The sequence below is a fragment of the Gymnogyps californianus genome, chromosome 10 (assembly GCF_018139145.2).
Source record: "Gymnogyps californianus isolate 813 chromosome 10, ASM1813914v2, whole genome shotgun sequence".
In the NCBI taxonomy this organism is placed as follows: domain Eukaryota; kingdom Metazoa; phylum Chordata; class Aves; order Accipitriformes; family Cathartidae; genus Gymnogyps; species Gymnogyps californianus.
Window position 1 is genome coordinate 16209806 of NC_059480.1, and position 18176 is coordinate 16227981.

At 46.2% G+C, this 18176-nt stretch overlaps 1 protein-coding gene across 5 annotated transcripts in view; it reads right to left on the minus strand.

Annotated features, from left to right (window-relative positions):
* Window positions 1-5129: 5129 nt before the first annotated feature.
* CCDC50 (coiled-coil domain containing 50) overlaps window positions 5130-18176 on the minus strand; it is a 45448-nt gene continuing 32401 nt past the window's right edge. The window contains exons 6-11 of one of the 5 annotated variants that reach the window (XM_050902315.1): window positions 15408-15514; window positions 14762-14806; window positions 14114-14218; window positions 13235-13314; window positions 12101-12198; window positions 5130-7130 (exon numbers count right to left, since the gene is read on the minus strand). In XM_050902315.1, coding sequence (XP_050758272.1) covers window positions 6991-7130; window positions 12101-12198; window positions 13235-13314; window positions 14114-14218; window positions 14762-14806; window positions 15408-15514 — 575 coding nt within the window. In that variant the 3' untranslated portion in view covers window positions 5130-6990. Of the gene's footprint in view, window positions 11029-12100; window positions 12199-13234; window positions 13315-14113; window positions 14219-14761; window positions 14807-15407; window positions 15515-18176 lie in introns of all 5 variants that reach the window. The other 4 variants (XM_050902318.1, XM_050902317.1, XM_050902319.1 and 1 more) reach the window with 4 other exon arrangements.

Here is an 18176-nt window from a genome sequence, read left to right on the forward strand (position 1 = left end):
GATCAGCGCTAACTTCAGCCTTTGTGCTGTCTGGTACCCAGGTGTCCTTGTTTCGGCTGGGACAGAGTTAACTTTCTTTTTAGTAGCTGGTACAGTGCTGTGTTTTGGATTTAGTGTGAGAATGATGTTGATAACATGCTGATGTTTTAGTTGTTGCTAAGTAGCGTGTATCTTAAGCCAAGGACTTTTCAGTTTCCCATGCTCTGCCAGCAAGCAGGTGTGCAAGAAGCTGGGAGGGAGCAGAGCCGGGGCAGCTGACCTGAACTAGCCAAAGGGGTATTCCATACCATGGAACGTCATGCCCAGTATATAAACAGGGGGGAGTTGGCTGGGAGGCGCAGATCGCGGCTTGGGAACTAACTGGGCATTGGTCGGCGGGTGGTGAGCAATTGCATTGTGCATCACTGTTTTTTTTTCTCCTCCCCCCCCTCCTTTTTTTTGTTATATTTCTTTTCATTACTATTATTATAATATTTCATTATTACTATTGTTAGTATTATATTTTACTTTAGTTATTAAACTGTTCTTATCTCAACCCACAAGTTTTACTACTTTTTTTTTTCCTTTCCTCCTCCTCACCCCACTGGGAGGGGGAAATGGCTGCGTGGTGCTTAGTTGCTGACTGGGGTCAAACCACGACATCAGGGAATAAGATTTAAGGAATAAGCCCCCTCCAATGCTCCCCTTCTTGCCCGGGTTTATGCTGCCTTCATAAATATCCCAGTAACCAACTAAAAAGGTGATCATTTGTATTTAAATTATTTGTTGTTTTATTTCTGCAAGAACTTCCAATCCTCTGATTTTTAGGTTTAGTAGCTCATTTTGACTGTTTTCTGTTCAAAATTCAGGTGGGTTGGACTGGGTCACAGGGTTTGGTAGCCCAGATGGTGAAATCTTCCCTTGTTCCTGGGGATTTTATCTCATTCTCTCCCAGCGAATACGTGCTCTATTTGCACACCTCCAATTCAGCAAATTGGAAGACTATTTAGCGAAAACAAGAAGTTTTCAGCTGAGCAGAAAGTGACTTCCAAATTACAGTGACTGGTCCTGGGGTCCTGTCAAGCAGCACATCCTGATTTCAAGCAATCTTTCTAAAACCAGCTAGCAGTGTCTGTCCCACAGAGAAGAAAAGCCATCCCTTCTTGGCCCACTTGCTTCTGACGGGAGCTGTTGCTGTCAGCCAGGACCCATGAGGGCACTGGTCTCTTCCCAGCTAAAAGTGTAGAAGACCAAGAACAGCAGGGCTAGGAGGGATCTGCTTTGGTCGGCTGTTTCAGCATCCTTAGGGATGAGGCAATCTGGCATTAATTTGCACCTCCTGGCATCAGTAGAGATGGCTTAGGTTCCCAGAGGAGTAAGCACCAGTAGGACCTGGTCTGCTGCTGCTGTTGGGACATCACAGTTCTCCCTGGCAAACAGAGACCTGCCCATCCCAGTTGCATGTACTGCTGCTCTTGGTCCCTTGTACCCCATGGGGATGTCAACAGGACACAGCTGCTGTCAGATCTGCAGTCATGGCCTTACTTGGAGCAGCTGTGGGTCCTCTCTGCCTCAGGTGCTGCAATGATGCATCCCCTTCTCCTGTGGGATGCTCTGCACTGACTCTCCCAGGCTCCTTGTGGCAACAGGGGCAGTCCTGTCTGTGCACAGGACTAATTTCCTACAGTTGAGGACTTTTCCAGTAGGATGAGCTGGCTGGATTTGCTAGCAGACTAGAAAATTCACTGAGAAGCCCTTGTTCCTGATGCCTCCCTTTGCCTTTGGAGAGGAGACTGCAAGCAATCTCTTCCTCCAGGCCTGCCTGCATGCTTTATGGTAGGGATGTTCCTGGACATTAACATGCACCCTCAGACTGGCCTTCAGTGGTTCATCAGTTGTGAGTAATGAACAAGTAAATAAAAAACGTAAGTGAAGTGCTCAAGTGGGGTTTGCGTGTCCCTTGACAGGCTGAGCACAACTTCTCAAGACAGTGTGCGGTGTGGCAGCTGGCAGCCAGTGCCAGTGGTGGGAATAAACCTTGTGTAGCCAGACATCTCATCCTCTCCCCAAACACCACCTTCCCCTGGTAAACCTCCAACTGTTCTATCAGTAACTGTTAAAACTACAAATCGGCTCTTTTCCAGCCTCGCTGGGACAAAGCTCACCCTCCCCAAGTACCCTCTGGTGACATGCACATGCATGGCTATGTCATCGCCCTCAGGACACTGCCTGTACCTGGGGAAGATGGCAGCAGTGTGGAGCACACTGTGGGTAACTGCCCATCCCAGCTCCATGCTCAGCCCAGGGAAGGCGATGCTGGTGTGCTTCTGCACTGCCCAGCTGGGCATAAACCCTATTAGTGAGACACGCACATGTTCCTCTGGCTCAATTAGGTGCTGCCTATGTCAACCATGTTTTAATAAAAATGAGACACCATCCAAACCTAAAATAGCCAGGAAAAAAATTGTCCTGTGACATGACATTATGCTGTTTATACATGAACAGAAATCATGTGGTGGTCCGGGAACCCCAGCACCAGCTAGGGGTTAGCTGTGTCTGTGTTTGAAGCCTGGCCTCAAAAGGCCATGTGGTGAGTCACCAAGGTGGAGTTAGGATGTCCATTTTGGGGGAAAAGGGCAGGACAGGGGAGCTATTACTAAGGCAAAAGCAGTGCCGGGGAAAGGAGACTGTGAAAACTGAGGTGTCAGTGCTCAGAGCTGCTGCTCACCATCAACAACATGAAACAGGAGCAGGTTTTGGCACAGCCACTTGGGTGCTTGTCTTGGGCTCTCTGGGGTCGGAGAAGCACAGACATTCAACAAATTCCCAGCTGCCAGACTCAAGTTCTGTACTTGTTTTAAACTTGGTTTGCAGTCTGATCCTAGGTCTCATTTACTAAATCTCTGTTTTGCCATTAACTGTGTCAGGAATTCTGGCCAGGGTGAAGCAGGATAAAACTGATGGACTCCTCAGGGTGCTGTTCAAGGATCACTGTCTCTGAAAGAACAAATCATGGTGACGGACGTGTCTACCTCTGACCTGAGATAACTGATTGGTGCCAGGAGCTCACTTGTTTGCTAGCAGGATGGTGCAAAGAATTAGGACGTAGGGGCTGGTTTTGCTCAATATTGAGAAGAAATAGTTTCAGGCATAAGCCAGGGTTTCACATGGCAGAGGGGATGTTCTCCACCTCCAGGCAAGCTGTAACCCACCAGGTCTCTGGGAAACAAATTGAGAATGGTACATACATACCACGTGTACTACACCAAGCCATTTGTATCTCAGATACCCCAGCTTGTTTAGGCTTTGGGTTGCCCTGCAGCCATGGTTTGCCTTGTGAACAAGAGGAGCATCAGTTCCAGATGAGTCACCCACCAGCATCTGCTCCCAATGCAAAGCATGAGCCAGCACACAACAGCTCAGTTTAGCCCTGGATGTCCACCTGGACATGAAAAGCCATTGACCTGCTGTGTGTAAGCACCCCCAGCTCTGCAGTTCCTTCCACAGGCAACCTGTAAGCAGGGCTCAGGCCTCCCAAGCCATGAGCAGCACGCACCGAAGTCTTTGTGGGCAAGAGCCCCCAGTTACACAGCACGGACCTGGGCGGAAGATGAGCATGTAGGCATGTGCACAGGTGGGACATGGCAGCTGCCACCTGCAATTCCTACCTTGCAGTGCAGGATGGAGCTGCCAAGGGGGCAGAGTTAGGCTCCTGGGTACCCAGCAAGTGACTTTAAGCAGTCTCCGCTGGCTTACCTTCTCTCCCAGGTGGAAGACACCTGGGGAACCTCGATCCATCACCAATGGCACAATGGCTCGCCATCCACATCCATACAGTTTGAAAGCTGCATGTGACTTGGAAACCCAGAGATCAGCAATTCCTCCGATACAGCAAAAAGAGAAGAAAAAAAAAGGTCCCCAAGGGCTCTTCAGTGTTCCTTTTGTGGTTCCCACATACAGTCCTCTGTGTGCACATCCCTGCAGCAGGTGAAAGATGCTACTCAGCGCTCCAGCTGGCCTTCCTCCCACCACAGCCTAATGCTTCAACAAGTGCCAAGGCTGGCATGAAAGAAGCCTTTCAAAGAAAACAGACCAACCCAGTCACTTCAGACAAGAGGCTGCAGTAAGTTGTAAGTTGGCAGAGCTCTTGGCACTTCCGAGTGCCCTGTTTTTATAACCAGGCTCTTCCACTGCTAGCCATGTCCTAGTATTTTTAATTTTCTAACTGTTTTGCTGGTCCCTACCTCCACTCACTGCTAATACCTAAGGAACTCTGAGATGGAGTTAGCAGGAAGTAGAGATGATGTAAAGGCATTTGAAAGCACTGGGGTAGTGCTGTGAGACAGCCCCTAATCAAGCCCAAAACTGAACTCAGTTGGAGTCAGAGCACTCACTCCTGCACAGACCCAAGCCCCTGGGGAAGGAAAGCCCCTGGCCCATGGAGGGACAGCCTGGTGCACCCTGCAGTGAGGTGTGAAAGGGCTCTCTGCTCCCCTGTGCAATGGTTATACTTGGCAAGCAGAGGGAAATGGAGAAATAAACATTTAAGAAAGGTTTACAGTTTGGACTCAGGAGCCAGAGTTTATATTTAGTAACCTCCCCTTTATTTTAGCATGTTCAGTCACAAACCAAATTCGTGACATGGAAATGGCTTTCTGTCCGCTCATGTTTGAGCTGCATGTGGCTGCATCCTCAGCTGATGCCTTTCAAGGCATCAGTCAGTCACAGGGCATTTGCCACGTTTCCTTCTTGCCTTCCGTCCCACCACTGTAGGTGTGAGCTGTTCTTGGGAAGCTTGAAGCTGGCTTTCTGCAAACTAAAAAGCTATGATAACAAAAAAGAAAAAGAAGTATCCTACCCTTGCAAATAATTACACTGCTTTATTTTTCAGTATCACAGTCTCAGGAAATGAAACAGTCCAGATCCTTTCCAAGATATTACACAGCCTTTTTTCCATCTGTCTGGCCACAAAAATAATCAAATTAAATATGCATTTGTTGTTTTGCTACATCTATTACATTGGAAGAACATAATTATTGGTAGAAGCAGCTGAGCTCCAGGAACCAAGGGTGGAACGAAGTGTTGTTTTCTCCTGCTCTTGTGTAACCCACTTCAGTGTTTCCAGAAAAGCACACAGAAGGACAGAAGGATGTGGCGGATAACAAAATACAGCGGTTTATTGAACGAAATGGGGCAAGGCAATGTTCCCGTTACATTCAATGAGAATTCAGGAGTATGAAGCAAAACATGCTATACACACATGGACATGATACTTTGGTTAAATGTCATTCAGAAGTTCTATGCCAAACCTGGTAAAATTATAGAGTGAACAGTCAAAAATAAGAAAAAAAATAGGCTTGCATAGACGGATTATTGTCAGTGCGCAATTTATATTTAAGGATTAGCTGTTGCAACACAGGGTACACTTGCAGCTCTGAGGAATTTAAGTCTTCTGACTAATCCATCTCCTCGCATGGCTAATATTTAGATTCAACAGGCTGAAAGTTTACCCTGAAGAGCTAAATGAGACAACTGCAGTTATTTCTCTGAGGGAATTAACTATATTGCAGTGCACAGATGCAGCTGGAGACACACCGTGGAGTCTACTTAGAATGAACACTGATACAGTGGAACTTGTTTACTGTGAAGTAGAAAGTACTCGTTTTTTTGTGCCACTGTCCTCTCTGGGACTCTCCTGGCAGAGCCCAAACTGCACAGCTAAGCCTTGCCCTGTGCTACTCACAGGGAGGAGGCGGCTGATGATATCTCCAGCCCAGAAGCTGAGGGCAGTGCAGCTTCTCAACACAAAACCTGTGTCCTGCAGCCTGTCCTGGGTGTAACAGTCCAAGTGGCACTTGTTTGCAGCACAGCCAGAGCCTCCACAGCAGTATCACACAGCCAGAAATGTGCTACGGCACATGTTTTAAAAAGAGTACAGTAAACTGGGATCTCTGTAGGTTTATGCCTGTCCTCTGCAACAAAAAAGACAAGCTACCTGTGGTATACTTCACGCGAGGGATGCCGCTGTGCCTCAGTGCTATATCCCACACCCACCTCCCAAAGCTACTGCGAAACTAAGCACTGAACGTCTTGAGAGAGTGGGGCAAAACCAACTGTCCATCGGCTGGGGACAGATATAGGGCAGAGTAAACCTCAAAGTCACCCCCAGATGGGAATTCCTGCTGCAGCACCCTCCCTGGCATCACTGCCAGGAGCAGGACAGCAGAGAGCTCAGTTGCCCGTCAGTCCATGCTATAAGCTATGCTTCGTTTCCTATTGCATCTAACATAGCCTTGCAGTGCCAGTGCTGCCGTGAGGAACAGCAGCAGCAATCTGCTCAGGGTGACAGACACCCAGGAAATCATTCTGTGTAAGAAGCAATGAGTTTCATGGACTGGCTGTGCTAGATTACAAGAGTGTAAACTAAGTAGGGGAATCCTCACACTGTCTCCAAGTGCTCCCCTTCATATATAAATTAGCAATCCACAGTTAGTTTGCATACAGGTTAACATGAATTAAAACAAAAACCTTGATAATAAAAATATATATAATATACACATTGATCAATAGCAATAAACTGAATGAAAACACTAGAATGTAACAGTGGCTGTGATTTGGCACAAAATAAAAATGCACAAAGGTCTAGCACTGTAAAAATAAAAATCCATTTTTTTCTTCCCTAAGAGAATGTTATTAATCCTGATTCAAATCCTGACAGGTGGGAATGCAGAGATATAAAAATACTGTACATACAAGATCCCTTTTACAGAGTGAAGCAGACTGCAGCATTTGTAACTTCTATCCTTCCACCCCAAGAGGAGAAATTCAATGATGAGACTTCATCTATCCCCTAACAGCTGATATTTTCCTACTCCACTAAGTTCAAAACCATGAAGTTCTTTAAAAAACAGATGAGATTAAGCTGTTGGATCTATCCACGTGATGACAACTGCTTCTCGCCGCAGGAAGCTGTACAGTCCACGTTAAGACAGTGTTTCATAGCAAGGTGACTCAGATCAGCCTGCTGAAGACATCGAGTATCCCTGCATGTAAGGCACGATCACTCTGGTTCGCCCGACCTCTCTTCTGCAGACCATTGTGCTTCGGACGGAGGCACGGAGGTGGCGAGAGCTCTTGCTGGTGAGATGTGCCTATTATGGAGATTAGGAAGCGCCAGGATTTCACGGTGATGAATTTTCCACATGGTGCCTGTTGCCTTGTTAATGCAGAGTCAGAAAGGGATGCAAGACCTGAATGACCTGGGCAGGGGTCCCAGCAAGGGCTCCAACATGCTACTAAATCCAGAGCAAAACCATAGGCAAAGCTACTAAAACTTGGCGAGACAAAACAAGGAGAAAATAGTTACTTAAACATTTTTCTGTCATAGAAAGGAAATATTGCTCTGATTGTTTCTTTTTAAAAGATCAACTTTCTTATGCCTCTTTCCAGGGACACAGGTGCAAGGTGCTGATTTTGTATCTTGCCTACACAAGCTGCATCTTCGTGACTCTAAGGAGCATCGTGGCTGCTGAGCCCCAAGATAAGTTGGCTCCTTGTTCATCCATAATCTTAACTCAACTCTTGTTGACTTCAATGGGACCATGGAATCTCCTTCCAAAAGTGGTTACTAAACATGCAAGTCCAGTTGCAACCTTTGCCTCAGGAAGTCTCTAACCTGCATGACTGCATGAGGCCCACAAGGTATGTTAGATGAACAATTGCTCTGTTTATACCCCATTTACTACATGCTTTCCTCAGCTACCATTCCTACCATTTCTCTCTCTCGATAAGTGTCAGCCCCTTCTAACAAAAACCTTAGGGCCCCCCTTTTCACAAGGGCTATGGAAAAATAAAACAGGAGAAACACTTATAAGGGACAGCAAATGAATAAAGGTAGGGAGTAGGAATAAAAAGGTAAGGACTAAGGGAGGATATAGAGCAAAGCAGCCCATAAAACACTCAGTACTCCCTGAAGGCATCCAAGGAAGCAGCAGATGCTCCTGGGAACCTTCCCTTGGGCTCTTGTCTCTTGGTGCCATGGCTGGAAAGCTTGGCTGGCCCAAGGAGGCCATTAAGGAGATCCTACAGCTCCACAGAGTAGGCACCGAGGTGTTCTTCAGACTTTACCCAGCTTCCAAATAAAATCAACCAGAGTTCTCTCTCATATCATTTCCACTCACTCCCACTGAAGTCAACAACTTGGATACTCCCAAGCATCCCTCCTGAATTAATAGGTTCTTCAAATGTCAGCGGGCTCAGGGCCTTCATGACTTTTCTGATTAGGGTAAGACAGAAGTTACATCAGCCAACTGCAGTGCAAGAAAGCCCGTCACAGCCAGCTACGGAGGCCCAGGGAGGGCTGAATTCCTAGTTGGCGATTTCCCCTTGCCTTTTGCAGAGGGTCACCATTTTTCCCCACGCAGAGCAAGTACAAAGCACAACCACTTTCTGATTTGGCAGGAGTTTTCCCCATCCAGTTTTCACAAGTGCACCAGATGATACAAGCAGCAGGGCCTGGACTGGGGTGTTTGTAGAGAGTATTAAGTTCATAAAACCCCACCAGGCATCCATTTCACAACAATAAACACTCTGATGGCAATGGAGGGGAAAAACCCACAGAAAAGAAAAATAATGGCATTTTCAGCAGTAGAAATTTTGACTGTTACATGAAATACAAAAATAAATTTTTACAAAATAAAATCTTTGCAGATGAGGTTGCCACATTGGCCCAAGTTATCAAATAAAAAAGAAAAAAACAGGGTCTATGTTGTTCTTTTTCCAGATCCTTTAAAACAACGTTAACACTTCTGAATGGACAGAGATGGAACAAGAAGAGGGAACAAGGCAAGGACAATAAAATCTAGCCACTGGCTGGGATATTTCCTGAGAAGAAGCAGCAAGCAAGCAAGACCTTGCAAGTCACTTAAGGGTTCATGCAGGTGAGGAAGCTCACAATCTGGAAGCAAGGGTACGCAGCTAGCAGGATGCTGGCAACGCACAAAGTCCTACGTTACAAGATTTTTGGCTAGCGTATGCCTGGAGCAGAGGTCTATCGGGGTTACCTGGTTCTTCACAGGTAGTGAACTGCTGCTACCAGGCCAGTGGGGGTAGGAGATGGAAGTTTCTTGAGTTGTTGGTCAAAGCAAGGCATGGGCTTGTGCTGTGGTATTAAACTTGCCCCTGCAACTTATGTGAAAAAGGAGTTGCTATCTTCCTAGTGATTTGCCTCGGTAACCATCCTGACCAAGGACAACGGCCAAGGTTAAAGCCTTAAAGCTGCCTTGGGGCTTGAATTGTGCACTAGTGAAAGAGCAGAGCGCCATGATCTCTTCCGATTTCTTATCGGTAGTCCACGCCAGCACGTGCTCTCCACAAAGCTCTACAGAGCTGTCAAGACTCCTTTCCCAGGCAGATCGGTGGTGAGGGCAAGTACAGTCACAGCTCTGCCTCCCTCCTCCGCAAAGCCAGCAGCAGAATTGCAGCTGCCAGCAGCAGACAAAGAGCGTGGTGGGACAGACTCAGTGCTGGGCATTAAGGAAGCTGGGCTGCAGGGGCAAGGCAGCCAGGCTTGCTGCCATGAATTGGACTGGCAAATGAATAACTACATTGTACTAGCTGAATAGACTCCAAGCCAGCATCCAGATGCTCAGCTTTGTAGTTTAAAAATGCACCTGGAAAAGTGGCAAAAAAAAAAGATTATTAAAAAGACAAAAGAATTGAAATGAGAGGATGTCAAGGGGAAAGGCTACTTGTTTGTGCAAGAGAAGCACGATTTTCAAAGAGTGGAGGGAAAATGAGCCATCCAAAGGAAAAAAAAAATAAAAAACACACCTGCATGGGCAAATCTATACAGACAACTTAAACTTGCAGACCCTGCTATATCCTAGAGAGCAATAGTTTTATCCTGACTGGAGTCTGCCCAGGGTGCTGGATGGAGCAGTGTAGAGGGGAAGCAGTCAGCACAGACATTGTGTGGACTGTTCGGCACTCTGTGTCTAGCTCAAAGTTGCCTGTAACTGTAGATTTTGGATTCAAAGCTCAATGCCCATATAGCCCTCCTTCAGCCCCATGTTTCCAAGACATATGCAGGTTCAGACACAAGTTACTGTACTCAAGTGCATCAGCAACTGAGCTAGGAGTTACAGTAGTTCCTACTTGGCTTCAGTGAAATTCCTTGGCTTCCAGCACACTGAAGCTCAAAGCAGGTGACCACAGAGGTCCCTTCAGGCATTTAAATCTGTTTGTATGATTCTGCCCAATCCACAACTCACAGCTTCATCAACTCCCTGGCATGTCTTAAAAGTCATGCACACAAGGTCTAATTTCAGTTGAAATTGTCTTTCCTTTTAACTGTTCTATCCTACATCCTGGAGCTAAATGCCTGGTTACACACTCTACCCAGATTCCTGGAAACCCTAGAAAGAAATACAGCAGTGCAGAAATTTTGTTCTATAGGCAATTTCTCTCTCACCAGTCCCAGGTTCTGGCTTTTGCTGGTGTACATTATGAAGATGCTCTCTCTTTCCTGCAAGCTAGTATGACTGTCAGGTTGGCTCAGCTGTCTTACCCAGCACAGGAAGAAACGTGTTTCCTCTTATAACTCTCTTTGCTAAGTCATCCTAATGGAAAGGACTTGTACTTCTAACGTTCTGCTGCATTGCCATAACCCAACTCATTTCTTGGATTCTCCTCCCTGTTGTACATGCATCTGTATTTGTCAAAGCTCCAGCCAAAGCTTAAAAATAAAAAGAAAAAGAAAGCTTCAAAAGAATGTAAGAGGGAGCTGTTAAGTCAGCTAGTTGATTCACACAGCTCAGTGGCGGCTAGATTATACTGCACTGCTTAAGTGATCACATATGAGTAAGAAATTGAAATGAACAATGTTCCTTATTAATATGATGACACTTAAAAAGAGGAGATCCTGGGAGTGGAGGGTGGACATCCCATTGGGTAAGGAATTGAAAGTTGCCTGGCAATTCCAGTAATGTTTGCTACAGAATAGTCGGTACCAAAGCAAAGGCAGCACAGTTTACTGCTTCCTACGGGAACCTGGAAAGCCAAACAGAAAGAAAAAAAAAAATCTATAAGGATAGATCCTGGTGAAGAAACTACTACCCGCAGTCATCTTTTACTTGTCCTACCCTCTTCGATGTCTGTGTGACTTCCAGGGTACTGGTAAAGTCAAATAACAAAATAAGAACCGTATGTTACATTACTCAAGCAAAAGGAAGGATAGGTCCACAGATAGGCAGGCATTCGCATTTCTTCTAGGCTGTGAATGGCACTGCATCCACATTGCACAGTCTCACTAAAGAAAACGGAATGAACACTGGGCTTACAGACTCTATGAAGTGCCACCAACTTTCCAGCTTGTTTGATGAAGACAAAATGCAAAAGTTTCCCAAACTTCAAATTTTGAGAAGTAAACTGTCCACATTTAAGCCACAATCAGTGAAGCTGGAAGAAATCTGAGTGACTGAGTCGAACTCTGGCTTCCCCTTCTCCTCCCCAGGGACTCTACAGGTAACTCAGACAATTGGCATTCAGATTTAAAAAACTGGGGGGGGGGGGGGGGGGGGGGGGGGCGGGGCGGTGACCCTAACCACACTGCTCTTGTGCCAACTGATTTCAGGAAACAAGCCAACAAAGCAGTGCTGAGATGCTATAGGAACAAAACAAGCCTGTTCTCAGGACAAGCTTCAGTCTGATCATCCCATCCACCCACGAGACAGGTGATACTGCAAGGTTTTGTCTTGTATTGGATTGTTTGATACTAGTGAGTCACCTAAAGTCCATCATGTCATTGTCTTCATGTTATTTCTCCTTCATTTGCTGCCTGAATTTACAGTCATTCATCAGTAAGAGATCACGGAAGACAAGCAGAGAGCAGTTTGACAAACTCAAGGCAAACCAATTCAGCTTCTCAGTCTCCCAGTCTGCAACGTGCTCAGCAAGTACAACTTGAACAGTGATTAGCATCACCTGCCTGCTGGGGTAATAATATCCATTCCTTCTCTCTATTAGCATCCCTCTTTCAAAGGTCCTGTCCTTCAGGCTGGTTATTTGAGGAAAACAGCCCACAATAACCCAACTGCTGGGGCAGCCATGGGCTTGATCCTACCTTTAGGAGAGTGCTCAGGTTTGGGGATCTGGCGTAACGGGCTGGGCTGGCTTGTGTAATACCGGGCGTGTTCAAAGTCATCAAGAAGAGGCTGTGACCTGCCAAGCGCAGGGGGCGGGGGGGAAAAAGTGTTGGGAGAAAACCTGAGAGGTGTAACAGCATGGCAAAAGCAACATCTCGGCTGCCTGGTCTGTCCCTGTCAGTTCGATGCAAACTGTGTCTGGCTGAGACTTTCCACCTGCAGACCAGCTCCTCTGTGCACAGCCTGTTACTGTTTCTGCGGTGAGAAACGCACAGTATTCACTACGTCTCATGGACCGCTTTAATTTAATAATGGTTTCAAGTTGTCAGGAAACAAAGAATTTCCATTATGAAGTTTGACGCAAACCTCACTCAAAAGGAGAGAAACATTTCAAAGCATTCAATGCTTGCCCAGTTTTAAGCCCAGAGTATTTTAATAAGATCTCTCAGTCTCCACCTGCACGCCTTGTTTGTTGTTTCTTTTGCAATTCAACAAGAATTTCTAGGCTTATATCAGAATTGGAAATCAAAGCCACCAGGGTCATGTTCAGGGTTCAGTCCCCCATCAGGAGCACCAGGCCAGAGTACTGAGTGATTCAGAAGGGCTACAGCACGTTCCCATCAGCTCTGGGATGAGGTACCCCAAAGCACAACATACTTGCTTGCAGTGGGGTGTCCACACATGGCAGCGGGAACAGTGTACAGGGCTTAACTGGGGAGCAGGGACCCAAGGGATCAGCTGTGCAAATGCATCGTGATTACTCCTTCCTGCCCAGAGACGACATTTGGTTTCACATCCCCAGAAGCTCTTTAACCCTCTCAATGTTTCTCTGCCATTTAACAAATGTCACTGCACAAGCTCATCAATCTCCGTCAGCGCCAGGCAGGGAGACCAATATGGACAAATGCCATGAGCACAGCGAGTGACGCATGTCACCGAACACCTCACAGGCTCTGCACCCTCCATCTCTTTTCAGTGCTAAAACCTCTGCTTGCTACCAAGCCCCTTGTGGGTGGGTCAGGCTGGTCACCCCACAACTTCTCCCTAGGACTCAGCTTCCGAGCAGCTTCCCAACTGCATTTCCCCATTTTCACCAGCCAGTTCAAGCTCACCTTGAAGACCTGTCACCTTTGTGTCGCTGAGTTTCAGGCCCTTCTTTTGACCTTGAGCGCGTGGACTCACTTGCATCATGCTGATGGGAAGAAGAAGGGAAAGCAGCTTATCTGTGTGCCTTGCAAGACACCAGCCAGTGCATTGAGGCTGCCACAGCTCCATGCAGTCCTTTCGTGCTCAGTTTACACACACAACTAACTACAGCCAGACCTGTACAAATGGCAGCATCAGGACCACTTTCCAGCAAATGAAACTCAGCCTTGCCGAGCCAAACTCAGTTTTTCCTCTACATATGAGGCAGTGCTGGGGGACCCGTCTCCAACTGGCCCAAGACTAACACAACACCCCCTTTACCACCTTACCACTACAGACCATGAAATCTGTTTCCTATCACCTTCCACATCGGCTAGCCAAGCCTCTGTAGTATTACTTATACAAAAACGTAGGCTTGATACACTCAATACTTTCATTATAGAGCCAATTTTATTATGAAGCAGAGTGACAACTGGAGCAGCTGTGTTGTCCTTATACCTGTGGTGCACAAACAGAACCAACTACTGCTTTTATTGCTACAGTCAGGATTTCAGCAGAAGGAAGGTCCTGCACCAGGAGAACTGACAGGGTGCTGTGGCATCCAGTGCCAACCTCCAAGGCCAGAGCCCAAGGCTTACCTTGCTTGAGGCCGAAGCCAAAGAGCATCTAACCAAGGAGGTGGCTCCAAAAGGCTTGGGAAGCAGCTGAATAGCAGGCAGCAAGACCCTTTGGGTGCAAGAGTCTGCATCACTCCTCTTGCTCTCGCCACACACCCTCACCTCCCTCTGGAAATAGGAATAACATCGTAGCACTTCATTTGTGGCACCTCCTGAAGCTTGACATACCTTCCAGTCTTGATCATGCCTCCTCTTTTCAAAGGAAGGCTTTTCTCTCTCCTTCCCTTTCCTGAAAGCCTTTTTCTCCTCGGCCATCAAGAGTCGGGCAATTTCCTAGGAGGGAAAATACAGAGAGTGTGTCAGACAGTTTTACTGCTCTTGTGGGTTTGAGTTATTTAAACCCTTTCCTATGGACAGCTGCTGAATGGGAAGGGTGCAAAGCCGGGATTTCACTCATCTGTGATCAGAAATCAAGTGACAGAGCAGAATTAAGACTGACTACATGCAGCATGCCCAGTGGATCTCTGATTTGCCGGAACTGCATTTGCAGAGCCTTTCTGCCCTTTATCCCTTTTCCTTCAATGGGAGGACTCATCTCGCAGCATCTCTGATAATCTCCCTTGGGGCTCAGTTACAAGAGATGCTCTTACACAGTCATAAACTTCCTTCCTCTGCCACGGTTGCAACAGGCAGCACAATGCCTTGCTTAGCCAGTATGAGCATATACATGAAAACCAGCTACAAGCAAACCCCACTGGAGCCCTGAGCTTCCCCTACAAGGAAGGAAACAAACAACTAGAGGGTCAGAGGGGACAAGTGGGGTTTAGCAGTTTCCACAAGTAAAGGAATACCACAAGCATTTGACTTCTTGCTCACCTCATCTTGGGCTACTTGAGCTGCCTTCTGATCTGCCTCATTAGCCTGGGGGGGGGGGGGGGGGGGGCGGGGAAGGGAAGAAAAAACAGAGACAAAAGAGTAACACCTCTGAATTATTCATACCCATTAACCTACTGGGCAAGGCAAGTAGGTGCCCATACAAATACGCTACCATTCCCTCCAAATATACTTAGCTACCTCAATACTTACCTCACAACCCAACACCAAACTGTCATTTCAGCTTTCCAGCTGAGTTTTGCCCTCATCTATCTGCCAGGCCACACTACAAAGCATTGCCCACCCTGCTGCCCTCTCTCTCAAAGATGGGCACTGGCCTGTCTCACTTCTGGGCTGACCACACTGACTACAGGCCATCTTCACCTGCCTGAAAATGTTCACATAATATCACTCTGCTTCGATCATTTGATTTTGGGGTGTTCATTTCAGAAAACAGGGCTCTACTGGCTGGACACCAGCTGTCACTCCATATATGTGTGTATGGGAGACAAACATAATTACCAGAATGCACAACAGCAAGACCTTAGGTCTTAAAGTCACTATCATATATAAAAGGTTTACAAATTAAAGTTGTCATCACTGGCTACCTTAGTTCCTTCGAGTTGACTAATGCATCCTCTCTACTTACCAGGAGCTCCTCTTCCTGCAGCTTCCGAGCAATCTCTGCGTCAGACAACTCCTGTTCCCTTCGGGGTGTGTCATACATGGCTTGCTTCGTCCCCCTCAATTTAGTGCCTACAGAATTGTGAGAGAAAACAATCAACTCAACCATCTTCCAAATGCTTTGGTAAGGAAATCCTCAGTATCTCCTCAGCCACCTGTGAAAGTCCCACTCAAGGGAACCAGAGACCAGAACAGCATACCTGCCAGACAGCTAGTTTGAGAGTACCTTTAGCTGAGGTGCAGCACGCACCTTAGGGACGTTTCTCTATGCATATAGAAATATCTGATACACTATCCCTTAAATGACAAATGCAACTACATGGCAGAAGAGGCCATGTCCCTTGAGGCAGTCTTTGCTGACACAGTGATGCTAGCAAAGGAATTGTAACTTTTCACACTCTGCATTGATACAGATACACTGGCAAAACTGGGCAGCAGAGAGCAGCCCAACATCTGTTACGAGCTCAGCAGAGTCTGTGAACACACCGCTGGAGCACCACGGGCTGCAAAAGTTGCCTGGGACACACTCACATGAGGTTTCAGACAATTTATTCCTTGGGCTGACCCATGAATTTTACAATTCACAATGAGAAAACAGCCAAGTAAACATTTTTGAAGTTCATATGAGGTTCAGTTCTTCCTTTGAGTACAGAGTTTTATTTGTTTATTTTAAAGTTAAACCATCTCCAAGTAATTTAAAATGTTGCATTTTGAGAGTCTCTCCATAGTCCACTTGCACCAGGCCATCAAAGGAGTCTCATTGTATCCCTGTTATAAAATGCATGACTTCACTCACATACAATGAATGCCTTCTCCTTCCATCTGCAGTCTGAACTGTATTGTTCAGACATCTCAGACATGTAAATGAGCTTTCTGCTTTATGTCCAAAGTATACAAACACTCCAGATGTCTGTCTCTCTTCCACCTCAAACCCAGAAAGTTTCACTCAAAACTTTCATGCCTCCAGCTACACCATTTACACATTTATTATAAATACCTGTTACATCTTCCTGGGCCACCTATCAGTTTCCTTCCATCTCATAAGACCAAGGGAAAAACATGAAGTAACCAACTGACCTTGAAAAACTTCCTCTGCATCTACCAACAAACTACCAAGCATCCCGAAGACTTCTAACTGCAGAGGGCCAGAGACCTCATGCATCAACCCAGAACAAAACCATGGAATAGGAAACCACCTCTTCTACAGGTATTAAAGGAGGCGTGTGGGGTTTTCTGCTTTTTGTTTTGTCTGAATCAACTGATCAATGATCTTAAGCAGTTAACACCCCTCTTACAAACCATCTTAGCATAAGAAGAAAACTTCAGCTCTGGCATGTTATGGTTAAGCGTATGACCTGACCCTTCCCAGCACACTTTGATCAATCCAAGCTGTGAAGAGCTGTAATCTCTGGCCAGCACCGAAACTCTGGCAAAAAGCACCAGCTTGGTCAGAGTTAAATTATTCAGAGTGCTTCCAAGGTCAAGGTAAACACAGTTTTACCATGCTGGAATGAACAACAGCATGGCCAACAGGCTCCTGTACAGCATTAGCTCTATAAAGAATAAAAGTAAATTTCCAGGAATTGTTTGCTGGCCAGCCCGAGGCTGAGCTTTCTTCACACACTGATCAGTGCCAGGCTCCATTTCCTCAGAAGACAACAATAAACATTACTTCCACATCACTTCTGCCCACACTCAGGGAAGCATGAAGCCCACCATGACCATGGCCCACAGGAAGAGGATGTGAGCTTCTGGCTATTTTGACTCAATGTGATGGGATATTGAGTCACTTGGGCCCACGTTGTATCAGGGCAAATCACGACCTACTGATTATATATAAAGACCTGATTGACACCCTCTACTTCCCCAAAGAAAACTTTTGCATGGTGAAGATGAAGAATAATTCTCCCAGCATCCCAGAGACAGACATGCATTATCATCCCCACCTTATCCACGTGAAGACCAGTCAGATGGCTTAAAGCACACGTTTCCGACACAGATCCAAGTCTCTAAACTCCTACTTTCACTAAGAGACAGGTCACCCCTACCCTCAGTGTGGTTTTAAAAGCAGAAAGATGGATCTGGATCTTTAAAGCCTGCCAGTCCCCAAGTATTACTGAACAACAAGAACTACACAGGTACATGTTTCCCAGAAAAACCCACTTGTACAGAATTTGATAAGAACCTCATCTTACAAATAGAGCCCAGTCAGACACCTAGTGCCACTACCGAACCTTGCCCGCTGAATTGATTATGTTGCCAGCTGAGTTTTCAATAAGAAGTGGATGGAAATTGCCGGCTTGTTAGTGCTTAAGCAAACTGACCTCACTTACAGCCCTGCATCCCAAATCAACAAAATACAAGTGTAATCATAACATTTGGGGTTTTGTTAGTTTTTTTTTTTCTCCTGTGCAAGAAGACCACAACACACAATCTATCATGAAAACAAAAGCTGGTTGTCGGTTGTTTGTTTTTTGTGTTTGTTTTTTTTCTTAAATGCAGGATACCAAGGGCACCATTTCCGACAATACTTTCTTACTCATCCTCTCTGATACCATGGAACATGTCAGGAAATAAACAGAGCAAGAACATTAATGGATAAGAAGAATCTCACTAAGTAAGGGAGAAACCTGGGCAGGATTCACCATGTACACGTTGCAGGTAGGTATTGGAGATAAGCATCTCCAAAGGAAACAACACTGATTTCAGACACCAGGATGGGGCGCACAAAGGT